Raw genomic sequence first — 24,840 nt, 5'->3', positions numbered from 1 at the left:
AATTTGTGGGCTTCACGAACGTTGTCGTTAACTTTGCCGTTAACTTGCCGTTAAAATGTGGTAAAATGAATTTTCATTTATATTTTTAGGTGGTAAAATAAAAGTTTGAGAATTTTAAGTGGTAAAATACAAATTCATATTTTTTTTAGGTGGTAAAACACAAATTTTCCTACTTTATAATTAGAAAGTTCCATTTTTATCGTCAAATAGCAACTTTATTATTTATGAATAAAATAAACTTTACCGTAAACATTTGACATGACTCGTGAAGTCGTGAGGATTTTCTGTTAAAACAATTTTCAAATTATTAACAAACGGCCATCAAAGTAATTGAACATCGGCTTGACTGGAATTGTACCAAAACACAAGCTTTTGTGATGTTGGAGCATCTCACTGCCTATATCTAGTATCTACTTCCACATCAAATACGAATTGGTGAAATCTTGACACACAAAAGCAAAATTGTTCACTGACTCACTTCGTATTTGAGCATCCACTACAACACACGATGAAAATTCAATCACTTAAGGTATATCCGGTTGCACGTAGATTTATGTGTAATCGGATCGTTTTATTACTTTTAACCCCTCAATAAGCACATTTTTACACCTTTAAGACACACACGTTTTAAAAGAACATATTGTTAATAATAGAACATATTATTAAAAGGTATGCAATTAACTGGTAAGGAAATTAAAATGTACAATTGAATAAATTGGGGTTCTCAAACTTTAGTGCAAAGGATTTGAGAGGATATGTAAATTGTTGTTGGTTGCTCACCTCTTAGTTTTGGATTTTTTTTTAATTAGAAGAAGGAATTCCGTATTATAGTATTTGAAAAAACATATATGCGTTATAATTGTAAAAATGACCTTAAATATGTGCTTTTAAGCCATAAATATGTGCTTTTAAACTAAAGTTTGTGCTTTTAGCTGAGTTGAAAATTACAAAACGACAATACAACCGGATGTACCTTCTAATTTGTAATGAAAATTGGGTCAAGAACAAGAGAGTAAACCAGTAAAGCCGTCATAGTCTCATAGACAAAGAAGAATCTTACGGAAGAATAACAAGTTTTTGGCCAAATGTAGGGTTATGAGCATCTTCTTTTCATCTTAGATCCTTCAAAAAAAAGTATTTTTCAAGAATATACACTAACTCGAAATTTGTTAGATAACATTAGAATGTAATGGATAAAATTAGAACAAATGAATGAAATCATAGAACAAATGAATCTAAAAGGATTGACAGTCACAATGCACCTAGTTGATCATACACTCTCCCCGATAATTATATTACAACAGCATGATGCTCGTACCCACTCCCCCCTCGCCCTCCCCCCTGTGCCCAAAAAAATCTCTCTATAAGTCCTACACTTGGTTTTACACAACTCAAACAAGACAAATACATACAATGAGAATATTAAAGTAAATATAGTTGGCCGTAATGCAGCATCACTCTTCAACTTGCTCAATCCACAACCAGATTCCGAGTATAATGACACGACACCTACGCCAAAGCAATCCAGAATACGACCAAACTAAGTCACTTGCAACTTTAACAACTTCACGTGGCTGATTTTACATCCAAATACATGATCAAGAGGAAATCTGTATCCTGCCAGAAGGCTTCTTTCTCCGCCAACCCTGAACCATAAATTACAACAAGTCAGCTTAAACTCCCCGGGAACAGGTAGGTTTTCCTAATTCTACAAGTAATAGAGGGGAATTTTGAAACTTACAAAGGCCGCATAGTAGAGGAATGTCAATATAGCTAATGAAACAAAAGCGATTTGAAACACGTTATACCTATAAATAAAAAAAGACAAGGTAAGCATTTACAAACTATGAACAAAACATTATAAACAAGGAGGGTCTGAGTAAACTGACTTGTATAAATATTTAATGCCACGAAGAGACTGCAAGGTGTGGCCAAATATTTCACCAGCAGCAGTTGCTTGGGCATAATATGCAAATGCAGTGGCGCAGAATTGGATCACACTGAAACCAAAGAAAAGGGACAAGGATCACAAGTTTAGTCAAAGATAATAGCAATAAGAAGAACTACGATAACACAGTAGCTCAATAATGTTAGCAGACCAGAAAAAACGAGTAGAAAGGGTCTGGGAGGGAGAAAAGAGAAACGAAAAAAAGATAGAGAATGCAAGAGAGTAGCTAGAATACATCCTCTTCATAGAATTTTGTGTTCCCTCCCTAAAGCCCTAAAGCAGTAAATTAAAGCCTCGCATTTTGCAGCCAGAGCACCTATAGGCCTATATGCAGAGGTATTGGATCCAAGCCCAAAAGTGGTCTACGTGGGGGGAGAAGATAAATGAAAACAGCAGACTTTGAGAAGAAAAAAGAAAATACAGTTGATTCAGAGTAAGCCAAAAAGCTTGGCACATATCTAAAGACAGTCATATAAGATACTTATTTGGAATGAAATCAAAATTTGGCGTTCAACTTATCTCTATCCATTATTTCCATTACAGCACCGTCCTCAGGTGCCAGAACTGAGTAGCTGACATTAAATTAGAATAAAGTAAACAAGGGCCAAGGGGCAAACCTGATAGAGCAAAGAAGAATTAAACCGACATTGAACAGGAAGGAATTCATGAGAGTGGCTCCCCACCTGTAAACAAGTCAACTCATGTAAAATACTATAAAATACCGCCAACTCAATGAATAAAACAAATACTTTAAAGTTCATTACTTCATGGGATGGATGGTGATGAAAACTAATTTTAGACCAAGCATAGTTGCTCCAGCAACAACTGCCACAAGAAGATAGAAGCAGAAAAATGCAAATGCTACAGTACCAAGCAGCCCTGCAAAGTAACAAAAAAGGAGTTTACAATAACAATCAAATAACCAAATGTAACAGAAGCAGTGTCGTGTTTGAACGAAACTCACCCCAAACATCGTCCAACTTGACGAAGATATAATTCAAGAAAGGAGATAGTGGAGGCCGGATTATCAGATATATAAAAATATGTGCAATCCAAGCCACTGAAACAATCAACCTGACACAAAAGCAGAAAACTGAAATTAAGGAACTTGACCATGTCAAGCACATGAACAATCCGCTCTGTGATTATAGTTATCCGAATTGATTAGTGGATACAAACTCCTATAAGAAACTACATGACTATGAAATAAGCAACAACTTGATGCAGAAAGAAGCTTCCTCATTAACTTCAGGAAGCAGAGAGGAAGTAAGTTGATACTCCCTCCGCCCCGGAATACTCGCACCGCTTTCCTTATAAAGCCGTCCCGGATTACTCGCACCGTTTGTATAAATGGAAAACTATTATTGATATTATACTTACCCATGGACCCACCTATATCCCTACTCCCTAAAGAAACTTTAAAAAGTGAGTCATTTCCCACTACCCCTTTAAAAGGTTGACACAATTCTCACTATCTATATTAAAAAAAATACTCCACTGTCAACTACCATCAAATTAAATAATAAGTCAATTACATTACATTAAACTTTGTGCCGGTCAAACCGATTTGAGTATTCCGGGACGGAGGGAGTGCATATCAAATCAAATACAGCATATCTAATTCCTGGAAACTTAATACTCCATTACACTATTCTTGAAAAGTTGGGAGACATGACAATCAGAAGTTAGAGGGCAACAGGATTAATTAAGGAGATATAAAGTTCAATCTTTAATCCAGATCTATTCTCAATTTCTCATTCGTCAATTTCTTATTTTAACAGGCTCTATGAAATTATATATATATATGTTGAAATCTTGATTTGTATTTGTTAGGAAATAAAATGAAATTTTTACTACAAAAGGATAAAACATAACAGATGAGGTAGCAAAAGCTACATTTTAACTACTTCCATGACCTTGTGTTCTTAGTTTTTTAAAAGCATTAACTAACAGTATGCAATTCACCCTAAGCTCAGTCTCAGAGATGTTAACCCTCTTCTGAAGACAAAGAATGCATCAGCAAGGTCTCCTTTCTGGATGCTAAAAACAAATCCATCTAAGAAAAAAAAAAGATAAATCATTAATTTCAATGACCTTGCTGCTGGAAAATCTTACAGAAGTCAGTATGCAGAGTAATTATAGGTATATAATTCCCAAACCCAGACTACCGCCAATCATTAAGGAACCATTCAGGTGGAAAACATAAGCAAGGGTCCCCTAATGCTACTTTGCAATGACCAACTCCACTTAGCCTAATGAAAATCTTAATAACTCATTTGGGGACAAGCTACTTAGAAAGGCGCTAGGAGACAACTATGGACAACACCATTGGCAGGCTAAGGAAGGCTAAGATGTTTGCAGCCTTATGACAAACCAGCAACTTCAGGACAAATTCTTGCCAGTAAGACAACAAGTCAAAGGATGAAGAATTGAAGAGGAAGGAAAATACATCAGTCTGCTTGTTTAGGAATCAGTGCACCAACTGCATTACTAGGATAGGCTGAATTTTAATAAAAGAATACATGAATAGTCTATTTGTGAGATCTAAGGGTATTTATCTGAAGATACATAATAATACTGATTTTTTCTTTTGGCTATTGTTACAAATAATTTACAGAATTAACGTCCATTAGGAACCACACATGAATTGTTACAAAAGAAAATATGAATAAAATAATAATCCTATCTTGCAAGAGTTACAAATAAGAATGCTTTTCCTCTGCAGAAAAAAATTAAACGTCTAAGATATCGAGTTCTGCATAAAAGATAGAGTTCAAACATTTTCTGTGTATTAAAGTAAAACCCTTAAAATTCATTAGTTTATATCAAATAATAACCGACCACCACAACCGAACCCCTGCCACACCCAAAAGAGGTAAAAGCAGAAGCCCAGAAAAGGAGAGATGACGCACAAAGATTTTCAATTAACTACAGATAACAACCTACAAAAATATAGCAATGCATCTACTCAAAATGCAGTAACTAGATTCATAAAAATCAACGATCGGGTCACTCACCCTAAGATTCCCAATATGAGCTTCGCCAAGTATCCCAGTACAGTAAAAGCCCATGCAGTCTCAGCCTGAATGAACCAGAAGGATGAATTAGCAAGACACATACAACAACAAAAACAAAGCCTTAGTCCCAAATGATTTGGGGTTGTAAGGAACTGTTCGCGAAACGTGAAGCAAGAAAAGTCACAAAGCATTGGGGGGGAGGGAGGGGATTACAATCATCAACAATATGAACATCAATAACTCAAAGTCACAAGCCCCACCTTGTCCCCTTGAGGATACATCTCTTCCAAAGAGTTCATATCTTCTTCCAGTAATAGCAACTCCTACAAAGCACAAAAGTTACCAATAATTTTTATGTGTACAATTAACAAAACCAATATATTATGACATTAGAACTATAAATGGTGACATAAACCACTTGATAGGGCCGTGAGTAGTCCATGACCATAAATGGTGACACAAACCTCTTGATAGAACATGGCCAGCCCATCCCCTAGTTCTAGGCTCCTTGCATTACGGGAAGAGGGAGGAAGAAAGCAGTTTTTTTGTAGTTTTAAAGTAGTAAATACGAGTACAAGTCTTGGCAAGAGATAAGAACTTGAGATGCTTTCCCATTTTTATCAAGCCCCAGATACAACTAAGGTCCCTCACTCCCCTCCAACGAGTGCTAAAGATTAAAAACCAGTAGACATGATGTGGAACATACTTTGGAAAACAGCATGAAATAATGAACTTACTGAAGTTAACCCAAATTATCAGCTGCCTTACCTTCTCAACTGCTTTCACATTTTTACGCCATTTTCTTCCCTTGCTGCCACTTCTTTCCTCCTGATGAAGGGAATCGGCAGTTTTCTTCAATTCTTTTGCCTTTTTACCAAGCTCGGTAGCTTCCTAATAGACAGAAGTAGGACATGAGAAGCACAAAATATGCACCGACATGTATAGAAAACAAATTGTTACAGAATCATAAAGTTTCTCAACATGTTCTAAATGCTAGATGGACAAAGAAGATACCTTAATATACTGTGAGCGAGTTATAACAGCTTTTGGGCGCCTGAAGAACGCAAATATGAGCCCCAAAGGTAGACAAGCAATGCCAGTACCGCCCAATATCTATTTAAGGAAACAAGGTTCAGTCAGAAACATTCTCTCACACGATGAGACAGACTTCATTTAAATTACTAGTAGAACTTCAAAATTAGTTACGCCTCGAGAAGGCAAGACAGAAATAATAGTTATATTTGATTCAAAGTATTCTAACAAACATCATTCCCCAAGAAGTTGCAATGAAAAAAGTTCCTAACAAACTGAAGACAGTCTGTTATTCTTTAAACAATGCTCTCAGAAAATGATAAGAGAGAGTGAGACACTACCAAGAAACACTGATATGTAATGGCATTTGAAAAGGAAGAACATACCGTGAAAAGAATAGATCCTGCAACGGTTGCAAGAGCAACAACGTATTCTGGGAAGGTTGTTCGCATAGTCCATGTGGTCTCTGACGAAGGGCTAGCTGTATATGCAGAACACTAAACAGAAACACAAGTAAACAGAGGAAAAGTGACTAAGAAAATAGTGGAAATACCAGATTACTTAAAAAACACAGTATCCATAACGAGATCAAGTTAAGGCTTGAATGTATGGGAGCGCCTAATATAATGAAAAGGGGAGAGGAACAGAATTTCCGGTAGGTCAATACATATAAGATCAAGTGATTTTGACAGTTTTATGTTCCTAACCTGTCGTGAATTACCAATACATGGAGAGCCACTAGTAGAAAAGCCGTTCCACGAACTGGGAAATGAAGTTGAGCTAGAGGAAAGATGCCGGACAGTAAAGTCAACCTTACCAACCAACCCTGAGACAATTGGACCAAAGTCAGGAGTAGACTTTGAGTAAAACTACAAAACAAAGTTAATCTTTCCACAAACAAAGATCGCAATCACACATTGACATTACTTTAAATCATTCTGATGTGAGTAATCTCTCCGGTTCTAATTTGAAAATCCAATTACAATTAAATTTTACAAAGCAATTGAGCAGGGAAGAATTTCAATTCAAGTAATGATTGAATTTTACACTGTCTGGGATCAAAAGTTACACAAACCCTCCCTAACATACCAACTTTGTTTCCTTTTTCTTTTTCTTCACCAATAAGATATTTACAAAGGTGAACTTCCAATAATTAAAATGCACAAGTTCACTCCGGAACTTCACTTACGACAGATCGATCTCATTATTTAACAAAAGGCCCCAAAAGCCTGAAGGGAACGTAAATAAATGTAAGGAAAATCAAAAATTATTTCGCACCAACAACTCAATAAAAACAGATGCCCATAAGCAACATGGTTACGCAGTTGACTCGGATAGGGTGTGGAGTCAAATATGAGGTGGTAAGGATACAACTTTAATCCAATCCATCACTTGTTAAAGCTGTTTGCTTTAATGACTTATAGCCCTTATATGATTTCTCTTCAACCAAGAAAATTCTGAATATATGAACTCCACACCACAACCAACCCCTCACCATCTCTACATTATCACCTCCCCACATCTCCACCCTCTTGTCCCTTGTTCTCCATAGACCATTCGTTTAACACAACCCAAAACCAAATACGCTGTCTCCCATTTCTCTTGCTCTCATCTTTTAACTTCTGGTCCTATTGCTCATGAGTGGAGAAACCTCAACATTAACCATGCCTCTAGCTTTCTAAGGCTCTAGAGGCACCTGTAGAAGGGGAGGTATGGGGTTGGATTTATCCAGCCTCACCCTTGTAATAATAGAAAGGCTGCAAACGCAGCTTATGGCCATTAATGCCAGATATAATCTTAGCCATTCCCAATTCTCTATACACAAATTCTTAATTACACGCGGTGTACAATAAATATTATCAATAGTATAAAGTCATCCCAAAATGCTTAAAAGTTACTCCAAGATGCTTAAAAGTTACTTGTTTTTCAGTGATAAAACTTTTTTTTTAATAAAAATTATCCCTTCAAAGTCACTCATAATGTATAAAGGTAACCATGTAACCCTTTAAAAGGTTTATCCATAAAAAATCTCTTCATTATATAAAAAGTTAACCAAAAAAATGTTGAAGTTAACAAAAACTGAGTAAAAAATACCCCGATGTACAATAAATTTGTTGTGCAATTGGTGAGCGCAAGACCAAATATTCGCCATAAAACAGCCTTAACAGTAGCCAGTGTGAGATGGGGATTATCGAATAATTCTTGGTTGATAAACATTTCCATCAGTGCTCAATTGTTTGAGTAGCAAGCTTTTGGACCGAAGGTGTCATAGGCACTATTTCTTGGTTGAGATGACACAAAGGTATTGACTTAGTTGGATTGGATGTATGATAACATGGAAGGTCCAAGTTTCATTTCACTTGATCAAGTTTCCATCTTACCATTAATCAACATACATGTTACTTCCTACGAAGTGTGGGAACCTGCTTAGTGCTTACAAGGGGGCAGGGGGGTTAGGTAAATGGAATATTTCATGTTGTTGTCACCTAAAATAGGCAATTGTACAGTGATATTTTGTCAATGAATGGATTGCTTGTCTTTCCACGATTAATTTGAAGAAAATCAACTTCACAAACGAACAAAACTTCCATAGATTTCAATATCCATAGATTGACACTTTTGTAGGATGTTGACTACAATGAAACTAAGTTAGCATCATAATAATATTACTAGTATAAGTTTATAAATCTATCCGAAACCTATATAATCAACCTGTCCTCTGCCTACGTATATGCTTCAATGCAGTATCCATTAAAACAAAAACAAAAACAAAAAAAAACATCCACATAAAAAAAAAACATTGAATCAAACAGATCATATAAGAAATCGAAAGTTGAATCTAAAACATTTCATCATACTCTATCACCACTGTATTTACTCAACTGAATCTATAGCATTGAATGCATTTAAACCCCAATCACCCATCACGTTATCTGAGGTAAAAGCAAAGAGTTAAATCTACCTCAATTTCATATGCACTTTCTTGAGAATACACAATAACACTGCTCCTTTTTCAAGCAAACAACCCGATTCTATCTTTAAAATTGTAAAGTGCAGTCCCTTCTCTTCATCAACGAAGTCATACAATATTTCCATCTGTTATTTTAGGCAAGAAAAAAACCTAGCTTTGAACAATCATTATAATGTTCATGAAGGTTAATGAAGGAGCACAGTCTTTCTCAGGCATTGTAGAGTAATAGTCAGATTAGTCACTTTTCCAGGTAGATTAAACACCCACCTCTCACTTTATCTAGAATTCTAGACTCACTTTTACCACCCCCAAATCCCAAATCTTTGAGTCTACTTAAGCAAGAGATTCTCGTGCCATGGACTACACCAATCTGGATGAGGCTCCTTCATCCAAGAAAAAAAACAAATAAAAAAATATATTCAAAATTTGTCCCTGGAATAACCTCTTTTACTGGTAGGGGGTGACTAAATGTCTAATGCTACATCAGTGTATAAAAAATTGTGCTTCCTAGGAGCTGAAGCCCAAGGCGATACAGGTCAAGCACTTTTATTGGCTAAGCTAGGCAATCTCAATGAGGCACAGGGGAGGCGCAAAAGAAGAGCACCAAGGCGCACAACTGCTTTTTAACACCAAAATTTTGAACTTCGTTAAAAACACCTAACTTCAACGAGGCGTGCGCCTTACACCTGCGCTCTAGACTCTAGGACCCCTATTGTTTCACTTTTGTGCTTCAACTAAGCCTCTTACCTTACACGTGAAGCCTGTCCCAAAATTCCCCTGCATATGCATATGGGCGAAACTGCAGACTCCTCTACTCCCTCCTACAATCTATGTTACTCAGACTTGCCAAAATGCCGGACTCCAATACAGCATCCGATTCCAACATATATACATACATAAATAAGGTTTTTCCTAGTCTTTCTACTATTTTATAGGAACACTCCAAATTTAACACAGGTAAAGATAGATGCAGGATCACACTAACATATCTTAGAATAACTATGGAGTAATAAGTTCATCCACAAATTCCTTCCAGCCACCTCAACCCATCACTGTCACAAAACCCATCCTCGAATCAGATCCTATTACCCCTTAATTCATCCCTCGCATTCCAAGCATCGTATAAAAGCAATTCTCGTGCATCACATTTGTAAACAAGCCACTCAATTTCAATACCACAGTAAAGACCAATTTCAAATAATGCCTCACCATATAGAATGCCTAATGTAAGACCGCAAACGACCGCTGTAACACCCACATAGATTGCCGCGCTTTTAACCCGCTTCCCGACACTCCTGCAACATCCAATTAACAAAACACAATTATTATAAGCTCATAAAAAAACTTCAGAAAACAAAAAATCAAAAATCAGCTGAGGCAATGTACCGTACTTGTCCTGGTCTCCCTCATAGTAAAACATAGCAAAGGGAATAACAAAGAAGACAAGTATAGCGTCGATAATGTAAATAGCAAGCCAAAGCTGCTTCATCGGCAACGTCAAATGACAAGCGCCATTATACAGAGCGTGGCGGCAAGCGTGACGATTCGCGACGTCAGCGGGGAGCATAAGGATGGAGATAACGGCGACAGAAAGACCCAAAACGACGACGAATTTAGGAAAGTAAGCCTGGTTGACGTCATCAGGATGCTGGTAGTTGATCAGAAGGTATACATTGAAGACGAAGACTAACACCGTAACGATTATCGCGACGAGCAGCAATGCTAGATTGAAATCCCCCATTGCTGATTTGGGGATCAATTTTTTTTGTTAGGGTTTGTGTCGCAGATCTGAATTTTGAGGAGAGAGAAAATTTGAATGTGTTTGTCTGTGTTTGAGTTGAATCTTTGAAAGGGCAAGGTAGTGGGGGTGGGGATTTCTGTGTGGTTTTACGGTTTTAACATTTGGAAATGGGAATAATTACGGGGTTTATATGTGGATTGTTGTAACTTTTGGACAAGATGAAAGGATAGTTTGGGGATTTAAGGGATTGAGTTCATTTCTCCTGGTTTGAAAAAAACCATTTTTGGAACAGCCTGTCGGAAACCGAAAAGCATAATCACAATTCACAAAAACACAAGCCTTGTTGAGTCCTTGCTGGAATTTTAATTTATTCGTAAAACTGGCGTTTATGTATATATGCATACTCTCTCTGTATTTATTTAAGGGATACACTTATCTTTTTCGTTCGTATTTATTTAATAGATACACTTGTTATTTTTAGTAACTTATAAACTCCATTATATAATTAAATAATTTATCTACACCTTACCCCCACCCCCACTCACTAAAATGACATGTGTCTACTTATTTTACTTATTAAAATATCTACCCAACCCCACTTGTTTTATTACTTTATTTCATTTAATTCTTCTTCTTAATACCCGTGTCCGGCCAAGTGTATCTCTTAAATAAATACGAAGGGAATAACATTTTTTCACTTTCTAAGAGCAACTCCAATTGTTACAATATGGACCTGATCACAAAAAAAAAAATGAACATGTGAGTAGGAAGTCCACCATTGGTACAACAATGACATAAGCAGCTGTTAAAACCTTGTAGCTATTTTGGGCTACGTAGCTCAACAAAAATATAGCTCTAGTAGATAAATTATTTAAATTAAAATATTATAGGGAGCTACAAAGTATTGTAGCCCACCAATGTGATAACTTGTAATTTTAATCAATTATAGCTAGAAATTTGACGTGGCAGATTTAGCCACAACATCTTTTAGCTCACCATTGGAGTTGCTCTAAGCAATTCTTGCACTTCGTTTTACCATTAAAAAAATTGAAAAAATAATAATATTTTGGTTTAACGGAGAGAATTCACCTTCCAACCAAAAAATTGGGCTATTTAGAGAGAAGGTTTCCTTTATTCTCTCCTTATGGTGAGTTTATCCCCAGACTCACCTCTAATTTCCAGACTCTGCCACATCAGCTTTCCATTAATTTTTTCATTATCCAGACTCACACAAAACTCACCATATTTTTACACATAGGTTCATCTCAGACTCATCTAACTCTTAAAATAATATTTTATGTATATGGCTTTTTTTGGTGCATTTTTTAAATAATATTGAAACTATGTTTTCTTATATACAAACAAAGTAGACCTGATCAAAAGGCGGGTCGAGGACATAAAAATTTGTCCACTATGTCGGGGCGGGAGGCGCCAAGTTTCAGACCAATTTTGTATGCTCAAAACCCGTTATTTCGGGCTCAATAGCGGGCTTTTCGGGCCAATTTTGAGCCGGACCAAATTTATAACTAAAATTGTTGTTTTGCGTTGTCCAAAGCCCGTAATTTAAAAATAAAAAATCGGGGTGGGGCGGGCATTCTGCCCAAAACCCGGTAATTTTCGGACCGGATCAGGCCGGGCCCATGTTGATCAGCGTTAAAACAAACTAATTTATAATTCGAGAAAAAAATGAAAAAAAAACATAAAATGTTTATTTCAAAATTGACGTATATTCCGTACAAATTAGAAACAATAATACAACATATTAAATTCAAAAGATCTAGAACATAAATTTAAAGGCAAATGAAACAAAATAATACATAAACCATCAATAATTTAGTTGGGTGAAATAAGATAAATTAAGTTTGATGGTGTGGCATGATTTGATTGGAGGAATAAAAAAGTAGAGTTTTAAGTGAGTCTTGAGTGAGTCTTGGATTTTCAAACTCACTTCAAGGCTTAGTGTAGTATTTTACCACATTATCTCAAGATTTAGGTTTGAGACTCACCTCGAGACTCACTTCAAGATTAAGGATAAACTCACCCTAAGCTTCTCCTTCGCAAAACTTCGAACTCGACCCTCCGAATATTTACCAAACATATTCACCCTATAAAATTCGTACACGTCACCAAAAATCACCAAATAATCATCAACATTCCCAAAATACCCTCTCCCCGATTCATTCTCCCGCAAGCTACCCAAATTCCAAAAACTCCCCCCAAATTTTCTAAATCTCCCGCTGCCCCCAATTTTATTTTTCAGAAATCCCCTCCCCCCAGAATTTCAAATCCCTAATTCCCTTTTCTATAAAACCCCACCAAAATCCCCAATAACAAACCACAATTCACAGTCCCAAATCTGAAACCCCCCAGAAAAATTTGCCTATTTTAAAATCCACCCCAGAAAAAATTATCCCCAATTTCTTGAGTTATTTCAGGAACCCTAACAATGCCTTCAAAAATCGAAGAAACCGACCCACTTCTCACCGAAAACCCAGATAGATTCTGTATGTTCCCAATCAAATACCCACAAATCTGGGAGATGTACAAGAAGGCTGAAGCCTCCTTCTGGACAGCGGAAGAAGTAGACCTCTCACAAGACAACCGTCATTGGGAAACCGCGCTCACCGCCGACGAGCAACACTTTATCACCCATATCCTCGCCTTCTTCGCCGCCTCCGACGGCATAGTCCTAGAAAATCTCGCCGGCAGATTCATGAAAGAGGTCCAGGTTGCTGAGGCGCGCGCCTTCTACGGGTTCCAAATAGCAATCGAAAACATCCACTCCGAAATGTACTCTCTCCTCCTAGAAACCTACATCAAAGACTCAGAGCTTAAATCCCACCTCTTCCGAGCAATCGAGACCATCCCCTGCGTGAAGAAGAAAGCGGAGTGGGCCCTCCGATGGATTGACGGCGCAGAATGCTTTGCCGAGAGGCTAATTGCTTTCGCTTGCGTTGAAGGGATCTTCTTCTCCGGAAGTTTCTGCTCCATATTCTGGCTCAAAAAGCGCGGGTTAATGCCCGGATTAACCTTCTCAAACGAGCTGATATCGCGAGACGAAGGGCTTCACTGTGACTTCGCCTGCTTGCTGTACAGCTTGTTGAAGAAGAAACTAAGTGTGGAGAAAGTCCAGTCAATCGTAGAAGAAGCGGTGGCAATCGAGCGTGAATTCGTGACGGATTCGCTGCCTGTAAAGCTGGTAGGGATGAACTGTGAGCTGATGAGTCAGTATATTGAGTTTGTCGCAGATAGGCTTTTGGCTGCGCTTGGGTGTGGTAAGGTGTACGGTGTGGTAAACCCATTTGATTGGATGGAGTTGATCTCTCTTCAAGGGAAGACTAACTTCTTTGAAAAGAGAGTTGGGGAATATCAGAAAGCTTCTGTAATGTCTAGCTTGAATGGCAATGGTGGTGGTACCCATGTCTTCAAGATGGACGAGGATTTTTAAATTTACTTTTAGGTTTAGTTTTTATGATCAAAATCTTTGAGCAATTAGTACTACTAATTTGGCATTTCTAATGTATGTAAAATATGGAGTAGTATGTTTGTAATTTTAAAGTTATGTGCATTTTATATTATTTTTTCCTTATGTCCTTGTATTAACGACTATTTTGCTTGGTAAAATAAAGTGATGTTATTTAGCTGTATGCAAATTAGATAAGAAATTGCCTTCGTTTTTATTTTATGCCACAACGACCTTGTGTGATTATTTAGCTAACTACCACTATTTTAATGCAAAAATATGAGCATACCATAGAAAATAATGCATTTGCTATGACCCTAACAGTACATCTAAATTATAAGAAATGCTATAAAAGCCACAATTGTATACGGAGTAGTAATTTGCACCTTGAAAATTTGTGTTTGTTCGAATATGCAAACAAATACTCCGTAGCAAATATGGTTGAAGTAATACAACAAATGCCCAAGTTTCATTTGGGTTTCACTTGGCTTGTATGAAATCATAATGGTGCATTTTTATTTATTTCGGTTTGCACTTTTCTATTCATGAAAGGAAATGTTTCACATTCATAATAATAATAATAATAATGGCAGACTAAATTTTTTTCTTATTATTTTAAGTCAATTTCATTTTTATAGTACTGCTTTAATTTCTCGATTGACTTTGGTGTAGTTATGTTTTATCGAAATGGAAATCTATATATCTAGACAATTTTTTCTTTCATCCAAAGATAGACCTCAAAAAAGTTCTTTTAACCAGACTTTCATTCGTTACCAGATGTCGGTTTTTCAATCTCATGAAGAATGGTAAAATTTAAGACAGGAGAATTTAAGCTGACAAACAAACGAGGCTACATCAATCTGTTTAACATAAATACTTAAGCAATCTTACATCAGCTAAAATTAGCCCTTGTCTCACTATAAAACTAAAAAACAGCAATGTCTATTGACCAGGAAAAAAAACCCGTGGAAGATTTGTATGGTCAAGTTATAACAGGATCTGCCTGCATAAATAGAAGAAACATTCTGAAAGTATGAGCATAGAGACATCTGTAGATGCATACTAGTATCATTTAACTTGAGTACTGCATCGTATTTACCAAAAGAGCAGTTGTTTTTCAGAAGATTAGCGGCCAGGCAGCATGAACATAGATTCTTCTTCTAGCTAGTTATCTGGAGTTCCAAGTGAAGCAAGGTTTGGTAACTCTATGTAGTCAAAATCATCTGTTATTCCAGCCTGCGGCACAAAGGAGCACACATCATAGAATATCCTCCGTAAAGCAAGGCCATTAGAATGCACACCAATAATTTATAGCCTCAAATTGGCAACACAAGGACTGATATTTTTGGCACACCATGTCATATGGAATGCATTCGAAGAGTATCAGGACATGTCAGTGAGTGTTGAACACTATTGTTACATGAAGAAAGTTAGACAGAGGATTATGGATGACCACGTTCAAGATAAAAAGAAGATCTGCACTCTGCAGCAAGTTCAGGTAACCAATTCCAAGATTCTTTAAAATGATCCCCAAGAATTAAGCTGTTGCTTAATCCTTAAACAAAACTTGACATGCAGTCATACCAAGGTACAAGTATGCAAAAATGACTTTCTGTAGTGGAAAGTACTTATAAGTCAGAAGCAGAAAGAAATGGAGTTCCAATGTCACACACAGTCGAAATACTATTGAATAGATGCAGCAGTGAAAATATTGAATAATTTCAAAAGATACCTCCTGGTACATGTGTTCAAGCTGTTCTTTAGCCTGTGGGAAATTGTTTGCACACCACTGCCGCATAGTGAAAACATTATCTGCACATTGTTTTAGGGAAGGGATTATAAATACAGAAAGAAACTAGTACAATCTATATATATTAAGCCCATTTTGCGCTAATACAAGATGTGCTTCCGTTAAATGAATGATAGTATTATAAAAGAAAATAACAGGTTTTAACCTGTCCATCTGTTGGCAGCCGAATATGAAACTTCTATAGCTTTTTCTGTCAAGATTCACATTGACAGTTCAGAAATTAGTTATTTCGAAATGCATATCAACAAACTGAACAACTAGAAGACTAAAAGATAAACAGGATAAACCAGGAGTAATCTCTTAAGAACTACGTAGTTGAACATAGAAAAAGCGCTACTTACTCATTGTCTCAAAAGCAGCGGGATCATTATCTGCATACTGGGCCAGTTCCTCCTATTAACATAGGAATTTAAGAAATGCTATCAAACTCCCAACTAAAATTATGTACTTTTAGCAATGCACAATGACAAACAAGAACAAACCAACCTTCAATTCATTGTGCTTCAGCTCAACAGATTTTAACTCATTTAAAACCTCCTCCCTTTCATCCTTAAAAATATAAACTCACATAGTAAGACACTGAAATGTCATTAATAAACAATAAATTTTTAATTTTATTACAGCTCAGTGGTAAAGTTAACAACTGACAGATTCTTCGCGTCCCTTCTTTAGGGCATCACATTGTTCCACCAGTTCAGCATAGCGTTTCTTGCTGGCATGAAGATCAGATTCTAGTTTGCGAGACACATTCCTAAGCTGTCAAACCGTCAATCCAGATTTAAATGCTGAACCAAGATACATATTCCCTGTAGTTCTAAAAGTTCAACTTACGATTCACTGTAGAATTAATCACAAACTGTTACCTGATTTCCCGCTGTGCTAGGAAGACTCCAGAAGTATATCTAGCAAAAGAAAGAGGGTCAGACTAGCATGCTTTAATGTAGCCAGGAAAATACCTAGGTAACAACTCGTTATTTATCCCAAAAGGTAGAAAATCATGATAGCATTATTCAAAGTCACAGCATAGCAGGTCATGCTATGATGCTATATCATAAGTTCAAAAGTAATCACTTTCAAGTTCAGAGTTAATCCAGCAAAAAATCCTTACAGAACTTCCAATCTTATCCTTTAAGACAAGGTCATCATCCACAAGACTTTGGATAACATCTTTCACCGACTGACTGATGACACCTTTCTTTGGCCCCATCTTCTCAAGCTCCTTAAGCTGGAATGAACAACAGAAAAACCGTTCAGTACTCCATGCTGATCTAATGAATGTTGCATTACGTTGAAGTTTTTTTAAATTAAAAATGGAAGGCCTGTCGGTATGGATCACACTTTTGATGGCATATGAGAGAGACACATAGCATGATAAATACTTGAGAATATTAGAAAGGCAGTTAATGGAACACATATCAAGATATCGGTAGAAAGATCTCAGGTCAAGATTTTTTATCTGCAGCAAAGTTATCTTAGTTGAAAAGGCAACTAAAAAAATGCTGTCCACCATTGGCCGACTCCTGTGTATTAGGCCTTGTTCTCTTCACCTTAAAAAATAATACTTGGTAAAATTTAGTTTTAAATTTTTTAATCAATAATTTAAAAATCAGTGCCTTCAAAGTTCAAAGATGAAAGATCAAACACAACAGTGAATTGGTAAATATCAGTTTTAATAAATAAAAATATGTTTTAGTCGTGCAAATTAGTTCCAATCAGTTTTCAGTAAAAATAAGGTTCAATCAGTTTTCAGTAAAAATCAGGCGAAAAGAATAGAGTCTTGGAACAATATTTCTTAAAAGAGGAAACTACATATGAGAAATGATGTCAAGTTGTTGATTATTCCAGTAGCCAGGGGGGTATATGGAACAACCTTGTTTACCTCCGGCAGACCAACATTGTAAAATACAACAAAGTGATAAAACCTATTTGATTCCAAGAATTACACCAACTATCAGATGAACTACACACGAATGAGATTTATGCGTAGGAAAAAAGGAAGCAAGTGTCATTCTGACCGCAACATGCTTAAATTGATTGTTTTTGGCTGCTCACATAGCCCTATTTATATGCATAACAATGATATACTCCTTTGCATTACTTTAAATCAGTCTTCATGATGTGTTACAGAGCAGATAATTCACACTTACAAGGAAGAAATCTTGGGAGTCATAAAATATCTGAAGCATTTTCTCACGCTTCTCTTCTAGTGAAAGACCTCTCTTCTTGGACTACAACCACAAATCAGAAAACAGAGGGCAAGAGTTCTCGTAAATACTCAACCCAATACAGGTAGCAGATTCTATTACTTTAACAAAAATATTATCTACCAAACAAACTTAAACAAGCTTATACAATGTAGTGAAAAGGCACCCAAACAAGGCGACACGATAGAATAATGATTGCATTCCCATGTTCTGAGTAAATACACATTTCATATTGTCTAGAATGCATAATGGGTATCTGCAGACCCCAATTTTCCTCTCTATCCTTCTCTTTATATATCTTGATGCACAAAATCTGAACTCATGTCCAGTTTATCAAAAAGGTCCCCTGCAAGCTCTTTTGGGATCAAAATTATCAAAAACTTAAAGCATGTAGGCTGCAGCTCTTGATCCATTCAGCTACTAATTGATGTAACTCGAGTATGAATCATTGATATAATTTGCAGCAGGACATAATGGGCTGACGATCTTTCTCTTAGATAATGACAAGGATAAGTACTCTGGGATTTGAATCTTAAAGTATCATGACAAGGAGATGCGGCAGTATGCCAGTATAATGACAAGCATCTCATTCTTTTGGGAAATAAAAAGTTAACCCATCTCAATATGATATAAATTATGTCAAATAAAAAACTCAGTTACAGCATATTGATAGATAGCAAAATGGAAACTAACCATGTTTGCACAACACTCTTAGTGAATAAAAACCCACCGAAGCAAACAGGTTTCAATACCCTGCAATATTGAAATCATCGAAAAGTTTATCAAGATAATCACCAATCCATGTTAAAGAAAGTGAATTCAGAATACTTCAGATGAAAAATAACAACTGTCAAGATCATATTTAACTAATTTAAGTGCCCATAAATTGCCAAAATGACAATATAGGTCAAAACAATTACATTTATCCAGCTTTTACTGTAAAAATCAAAAGGAAATGTACCGAGAATCCTTTCTAAGATATAAAGTAATCACCAACGTGACCATTGAACTAGAACTAACATGCTCGGTTGATCCACCTGTTGATTATACTCTATCAAGCTATTTTCGTACATGTGCCCCAAAGGAGTAGGGCTTACTGACACCAGTTAGATATCGTAGATGCAGAGAAATGAAATCGATGAAATCCTTGGATCAAAGCACAGAGAACAGACAGGCCAGTTGCAAAGGTTCTTAATACTCAGACATAAGCTTCATTTTCGTAAAAACTGTGCACAGGGAGTAACTGACATTATAACAGCATTTATCAACCAGAAAAGAGAGGATGCATAATTGCATATTAATCAAAAGTTCAAAACCTCCCAAACTAAAAGGCAGACACACCTAATTACAAAAAAACAATCAAAGCAGAAAATTAACATTTGATATTTGCATACACGGACAGAAATTGAATTCATTTTAGAACAATGGTTCAGCATTCAAATTTTAAACGATTACGAAACACGAGCAGGACTAAAATCTTGTCGAATTTGATCTTCCAAGTTCGTTTTAGACAATAAAGACATTTGCATAAAAAAAAACAGGAACACGCGGTGGAATTTCAATAGATGAACACTAAAATCCTTGCATCAACTTTCGTACTGCCTGAACTCTTAATTACTCAAACTGAAATGAATTTTGTGCGAAAATGTTGAAATTGGCCTCAACTCGGTTTTTTTTCGGCACAAAATTTGAAAATTGATGAAAATTACCAAAAGAAATCAAGCGTTTCATATAACTGCAATCGATTCTATGCTTTGATTACAAGCAAAAACTACAACAACAAAAACAAAAACAAAAAAACACGATGAACCTAAATTAAGTTTTTAACATAATAACCAAAAAAGAACGAATTTAGGTTTTCTTTTAGTTGACGTTTTAACGTAATAGCGAAGATAATTCGAAATAACAACTCAAATTTCAGAATTTCGAAAGTTGAAATTGGTCGAGTATTTGCCAGGGTTTTACCTTTAATCGCTGAGTTGAACTTTGAAATCCAATCGCTGCAGAAATGCAAGAGGAAATTGAATAGAGTGAAGTAGTGTAAATAAGATTCGCAGATTTTTTGGGGCGGGGAAGATAGTGAAGAAGAGAGAACCTGTTGCTTGCTTGACTTCGGACTTCGGACTTCGGAGCGCCAAATTTCAAGCAACCTGTGGACTATGGACCGTGGTGCACGTAGAGCATGGTGCACCAAAAGAACATATGTGAATAAGCCAAAGAATATGAGACTACGGAAAAAGAAAATGCTATAAAATATTTTACTTTTTTGTTATAAAAATAATATATTATTTTACTATTTATTAAAAACCTAAATAAAAAAAATTACTCATGTTCTTTTCTCGAACCAGATGTTCTTTCAATTATATACTAGTGTTCTTAAGGTGCATCATGCTCTATGTGCACCATGGTCCACCTTCTAAATGTGTAATGACGAAATGAAACGAGGAACTATCTCATGTGGTTTGAGTCCAATGAACACTCGTATAGTCGTATTTAGAGCTGGCAATTTCAACCTAATCCGATGGATATCCATCCACCCGATCCAGATTATACGGACGAAAATCCGAAAATAAGCGGATGGTTGACGGATGATGGATGGATCGGATGACGGGTGGGTCGGATATGGATGAAGGTGCATCCAACCCACCACCCGATCCACCACCCGATCCATCAACCTATTACATTAGTTGTATGCTTTAATTTATCATAATTTACTTTCATAATATATTTATTATTCTAAATAAAACTATACTAGACATAAGCGTAACGCAAAATATTGCGTTCCCTTACTAGGATAACACAGATAAATCTAAATCTTTGTAAAAATTGCGCTATGTGGACTAATTATTCCTAATTGCAATATGTGTCACTTTAAGTTGTTTTTATATATCTTCAAATTTATTTCACCCGATTCTCACCCGACCCACCCGAATCACCCGTGGATGATGGATGGGTCGGATGTGGATGAAGAATTTTACGGATGATGGATGGGTTGGATGACGGATGAAATGTCATGGATGGATGCGGATTGAGCTTCACCCGATCCAAACCCGATCCATTGCCACCCCTAGTCGTATTGGTATCTACTGGTATTAGTTTAATAAAAGTTTTTGGGCCCGGACGATGTCCCGGATTACTACATTAATAATCTTTGCATGTACTTATATTATATTTTTTGAAATGATTGCATGAATTATTTAATAGCTTAGCTTTATTGTTTAAACTCAAGCTCAAGGGTTCAAACCTTAAACAGGCAATGTTCGACATTTCATAGAATGTATATGAGGATTACATGAAGCGAACGACCCATAAGCAGAACGTCACGTATCATGTATACTTTCTTATAAACGCCTTTTAATATATAGTATAGATTGATACAAAAAAAACAATCATAATTAACTACTACTCTTACTAAATTATTGATTTTATCATCACTTATTACATTTAAATTGCAAAGAAATAACATGTAGCATGACATAGCCAAGTGGATAAGTCATTTGCATTTGAATTAAGTGGGCATGGATCGAATCTTGTATAAACTATACATGTGTTTCTAATTTTGAGATTTTAGAATATATGTGGATAACATGTGTATTGAAGGAGGAGATCACTAATTTGAGATTTTATATAATATGTGTGGATAACATGCGTATTGAAGGAGGAGAGCACCAAATGGCATGATAGACTTTCTTACGACCCTCTTTTAATATATATATATAGTATAGATATATTTGCTAAGAAAGTAAGAAGTATCAATATAAGGGGGCGGTTGGTTTGCACGTGGTAAACGGAATGGAATCAAGAACGAGTTATAAGGGGAAGGAAAATCAGTCCATTTGATGTAATGAGTTGTATGGGATGCTTTTATTCATTTTTCATTCATCTTCTCTCTCACTGCCCCTTCTCTTGCTCCCTGCGCCACCCTCCCTCCCCTCTCTTGCTCCCTCCGCCGCCCTCCCTCAGCCTCTTATTTTCTCACAATATAGATGATTTGATGCTTAAATGGTCTAATTCGACTATAGAAACCTCAAATCTGAAGATTCAATAGCCGAATTTGACAATTTCAAGACATGCTTAGTACACAAAAAGTAATTTTTCATTCTATTTATTATTTTTTCTTCAAATTTTTAGGGATGGGTGGATTTTCGGGATGGTCAGGTTGGCTGCGGGAGGTGGTGGTTTCTTTTGGAGTGGTTGCGGGTGGTGGTTGCTTTGGGGTGATTGTGGGTGATGGTGGTGGGTTTGGGGGTGGTTGCAGGTGGTGGTGGTGGGTTTTTGTGGTTGCTAGGGTGACAGTTGTGGTGTTGGTCTGTTTGAGTTGGGTGGTGGTGTGGTGTGTAAGTTGGTCAATGTTGGTCAAGGAAGATGAGTTGAAGAAGAGTTTGAGGTAATGTTGCTATCCTGGGAGTGGGGAATCATGATAGTGGAAAAGTTGGGGAATGAGAGGGGTAAAAAGAATGATTGAAATGGATAAACAAACAACAACAATGGGAAGGGAAGTATCGATACCCATTTCCTTTCTTAAAGACCGTGAAACAAACGGCCCCTAAGTCATTTGAGTTATTATTCCTGACATATTCCGTGTTGTTACTAAAAATTGTTGTATTTGCGTGACTCGTGTTCAATTTGAACACAAGCCACTTGATGTTTAACATTCCCTTATGATAATCTGGAATAGTATATAGTACAGAACTATACACTATAAGATTTCTTCACAAAGTATACTAAATAATCTGGTCGACCCATCAACGAGGTCTTGACTTAGTGGCGTCTCGGGTTAAAATTCCCCTTTTCGATTTATGCTCCATAATTTGTATTGACCATGTAGCTCATTCACGCCGCAAAAAAAAAGGAAAAAATAAATAAATTTGTCAATCCACTTTATCACTTCTTTATACTCTTATTATTTAGGGTGTATTCTCTTTAACTTATATGACCTTATTCAAACTAGATTCAAATCCTATAAGTCCAAATAAGTTTTACGAAATAATAAGTTAAATAAGGTCCTATAAACTCTTATGTTCAATAAGATCCTATAAGTTATAGTATGTTATAATTTGGTCAAATAGGGGTGCGTTCTCTTCAATTTATATGACCTGAAATTATCTCACCTGGTCTTATATGACTTTATTTGATTTATAGTATATTAAAAGATCGTTATAAGACCTTATAGACTTTATTCAAAACTTAATTATTAGACTTTTCTATACTTGTATCCAATAAAAAATCTCAGAAATATTTATACTCACTCCGTTCTTGAATGTTAGTACTCTTCCCGTACTGAGTTATTTTTATTTGTTAGTCCATTTTGGATTCTTTTCTTTATTTGTCCAACATTTGTCCACATTATACCCTTATAAATATCTAAATGACCCACTTTCCTACTCTTGAGTAAAACTTTATTCCCATTATACCCCTTAATGATTTATCCCTCCTACCCAAATGCATTAGATTATATTGAGATTCATGTGACAAATGTACTTATTTTGGATTGTCTTACTACATCCTACTCTTTACGGTTACTATTTGCACAAATATTAACGCAAAAGGGAAGAGTGTGTAAAATATGGGTGAGTGTAATAAAATATGGATACAGTAAGTAGGGGAATACGTGTAAAATATTTGGGTAGGTGTAAGGAAAAATGAATAAAAGAAGAAAACGTGATGGAAAGTGATAAATGTTGTGGGCCATGCACTACTACAAAAATGGGAATATAGAGCTGTTAAAATAGACTTTATAAAGCGCCTTAGAGGCGCTCTTCTGCTCAACGCTTTATAAAGTTTATAAAGCTGTTGGAAGAGGCGCTTTATATGTCTGATCATACATGACGGTGATTTGAGAAGGGCGCTCTATATACCCTTCCTAAAATCAATAAATGAAGAAGGAATATAGAGCGGTTATCATAGTTAACCGTTAAATAAACATTAAAATATGTAACAGTTGTTGTAGATAGGCGCTTTATATGATATCCCATTTCAATTAGCATACAGAGCGCCTGTCATAGTCAACCGTTCTCTATTTCCTATTTTTTAATATTAAAACTTTACGCTTATAATCAAGTATTCAAAATCTTTTAAAATACCCGAAGCCCACGATCCCTGAAATAACGCAATTCAAAATATTCAATTTCATATATCCACATAACATATTTTTTTTTATTAATGGAATATTGATCTATACAGTAATGAATTAAAAAATTTGAACGATCTATTGTTCCCTTGAAATAATTGATTTACAATAACATGTAGTTGCAAAATCATAAAGAACTCCAAATGAAAATATAAAGTTAATACGCTATGTGTCTTGCCGTTTTCCTCGTTGTCTTTCACAAGCCTACAATGAGATGAAAGACAAAGAAATGAGGACAAGTTTCAATACAATATATAATAGCAAAACAAGTAATAACCAGAAAAATAAAATACAAGTGAAAAATTAAAGGATAGATATGATTAAATTAAAAATGGAATTACTTTCCATAGCCTTCGTAATACGAAATTCTCTGAAGGAAAAAAGTGGTAGTCTTGCACTGCACTCGCACATCCAAACCCACATTTAAGTGCGAGAGGAAGAGTATTAGCTATAAACTATAGACAAGGATCACTGTCAATACACCGCATCATTAGGAGCTTTATTTGAAGTATATTTGTTTCAAC

The 24,840-nt window shown here is 36.0% G+C and overlaps 3 protein-coding genes across 3 annotated transcripts; 1 reads left to right on the top strand and 2 right to left on the bottom strand.

The window, feature by feature from the left end:
- Positions 1-1,155: 1,155 nt before the first annotated feature.
- LOC110784988 (LIMR family protein At3g08930) lies at positions 1,156-11,060 on the bottom strand. Its single transcript, XM_021989433.2, has 14 exons — positions 10,360-11,060; positions 10,178-10,263; positions 6,705-6,823; positions 6,384-6,494; positions 5,980-6,078; positions 5,734-5,856; positions 5,226-5,288; positions 4,966-5,030; positions 2,913-3,022; positions 2,713-2,827; positions 2,566-2,631; positions 1,890-2,000; positions 1,742-1,808; positions 1,156-1,646 (listed from the first exon to the last, which is right to left on the bottom strand). Exons 1-14 carry the CDS (start codon positions 10,707-10,709, stop codon positions 1,599-1,601), a joined length of 1,533 nt encoding a protein of 510 aa, XP_021845125.1. The 5' UTR covers positions 10,710-11,060; the 3' UTR covers positions 1,156-1,598.
- A 1,829-nt stretch (positions 11,061-12,889) lies between these two features.
- Positions 12,890-14,356, top strand: LOC110784989 (ribonucleoside-diphosphate reductase small chain C-like). Its single transcript, XM_021989434.2, has one exon. The coding sequence runs from the start codon at positions 13,156-13,158 to the stop codon at positions 14,155-14,157; it is 1,002 nt and encodes a 333-aa protein (XP_021845126.1). The 5' UTR covers positions 12,890-13,155; the 3' UTR covers positions 14,158-14,356.
- A 562-nt stretch (positions 14,357-14,918) lies between these two features.
- On the bottom strand, positions 14,919-20,388 carry LOC110784926 (meiotic nuclear division protein 1 homolog). Its single transcript, XM_021989366.2, has 13 exons — positions 20,282-20,388; positions 20,152-20,186; positions 18,880-18,939; positions 18,130-18,210; positions 17,091-17,207; positions 16,846-16,884; positions 16,631-16,738; positions 16,469-16,531; positions 16,324-16,375; positions 16,128-16,172; positions 15,905-15,984; positions 15,272-15,408; positions 14,919-15,175 (listed from the first exon to the last, which is right to left on the bottom strand). Exons 3-12 carry the CDS (start codon positions 18,880-18,882, stop codon positions 15,337-15,339), a joined length of 660 nt encoding a protein of 219 aa, XP_021845058.1. The 5' UTR covers positions 18,883-18,939; positions 20,152-20,186; positions 20,282-20,388; the 3' UTR covers positions 14,919-15,175; positions 15,272-15,336.
- Between the last annotated feature and the right edge of the window lie 4,452 nt (positions 20,389-24,840).

Source organism: Spinacia oleracea, chromosome 6 (genome assembly GCF_020520425.1).
Source record: "Spinacia oleracea cultivar Varoflay chromosome 6, BTI_SOV_V1, whole genome shotgun sequence".
NCBI classification, from domain to species: Eukaryota; Viridiplantae; Streptophyta; class Magnoliopsida; order Caryophyllales; family Amaranthaceae; genus Spinacia; species Spinacia oleracea.
The sequence above is the reverse complement of the archived record's forward strand: the minus strand, read 5'-3'. Positions and strand labels throughout refer to the sequence as shown.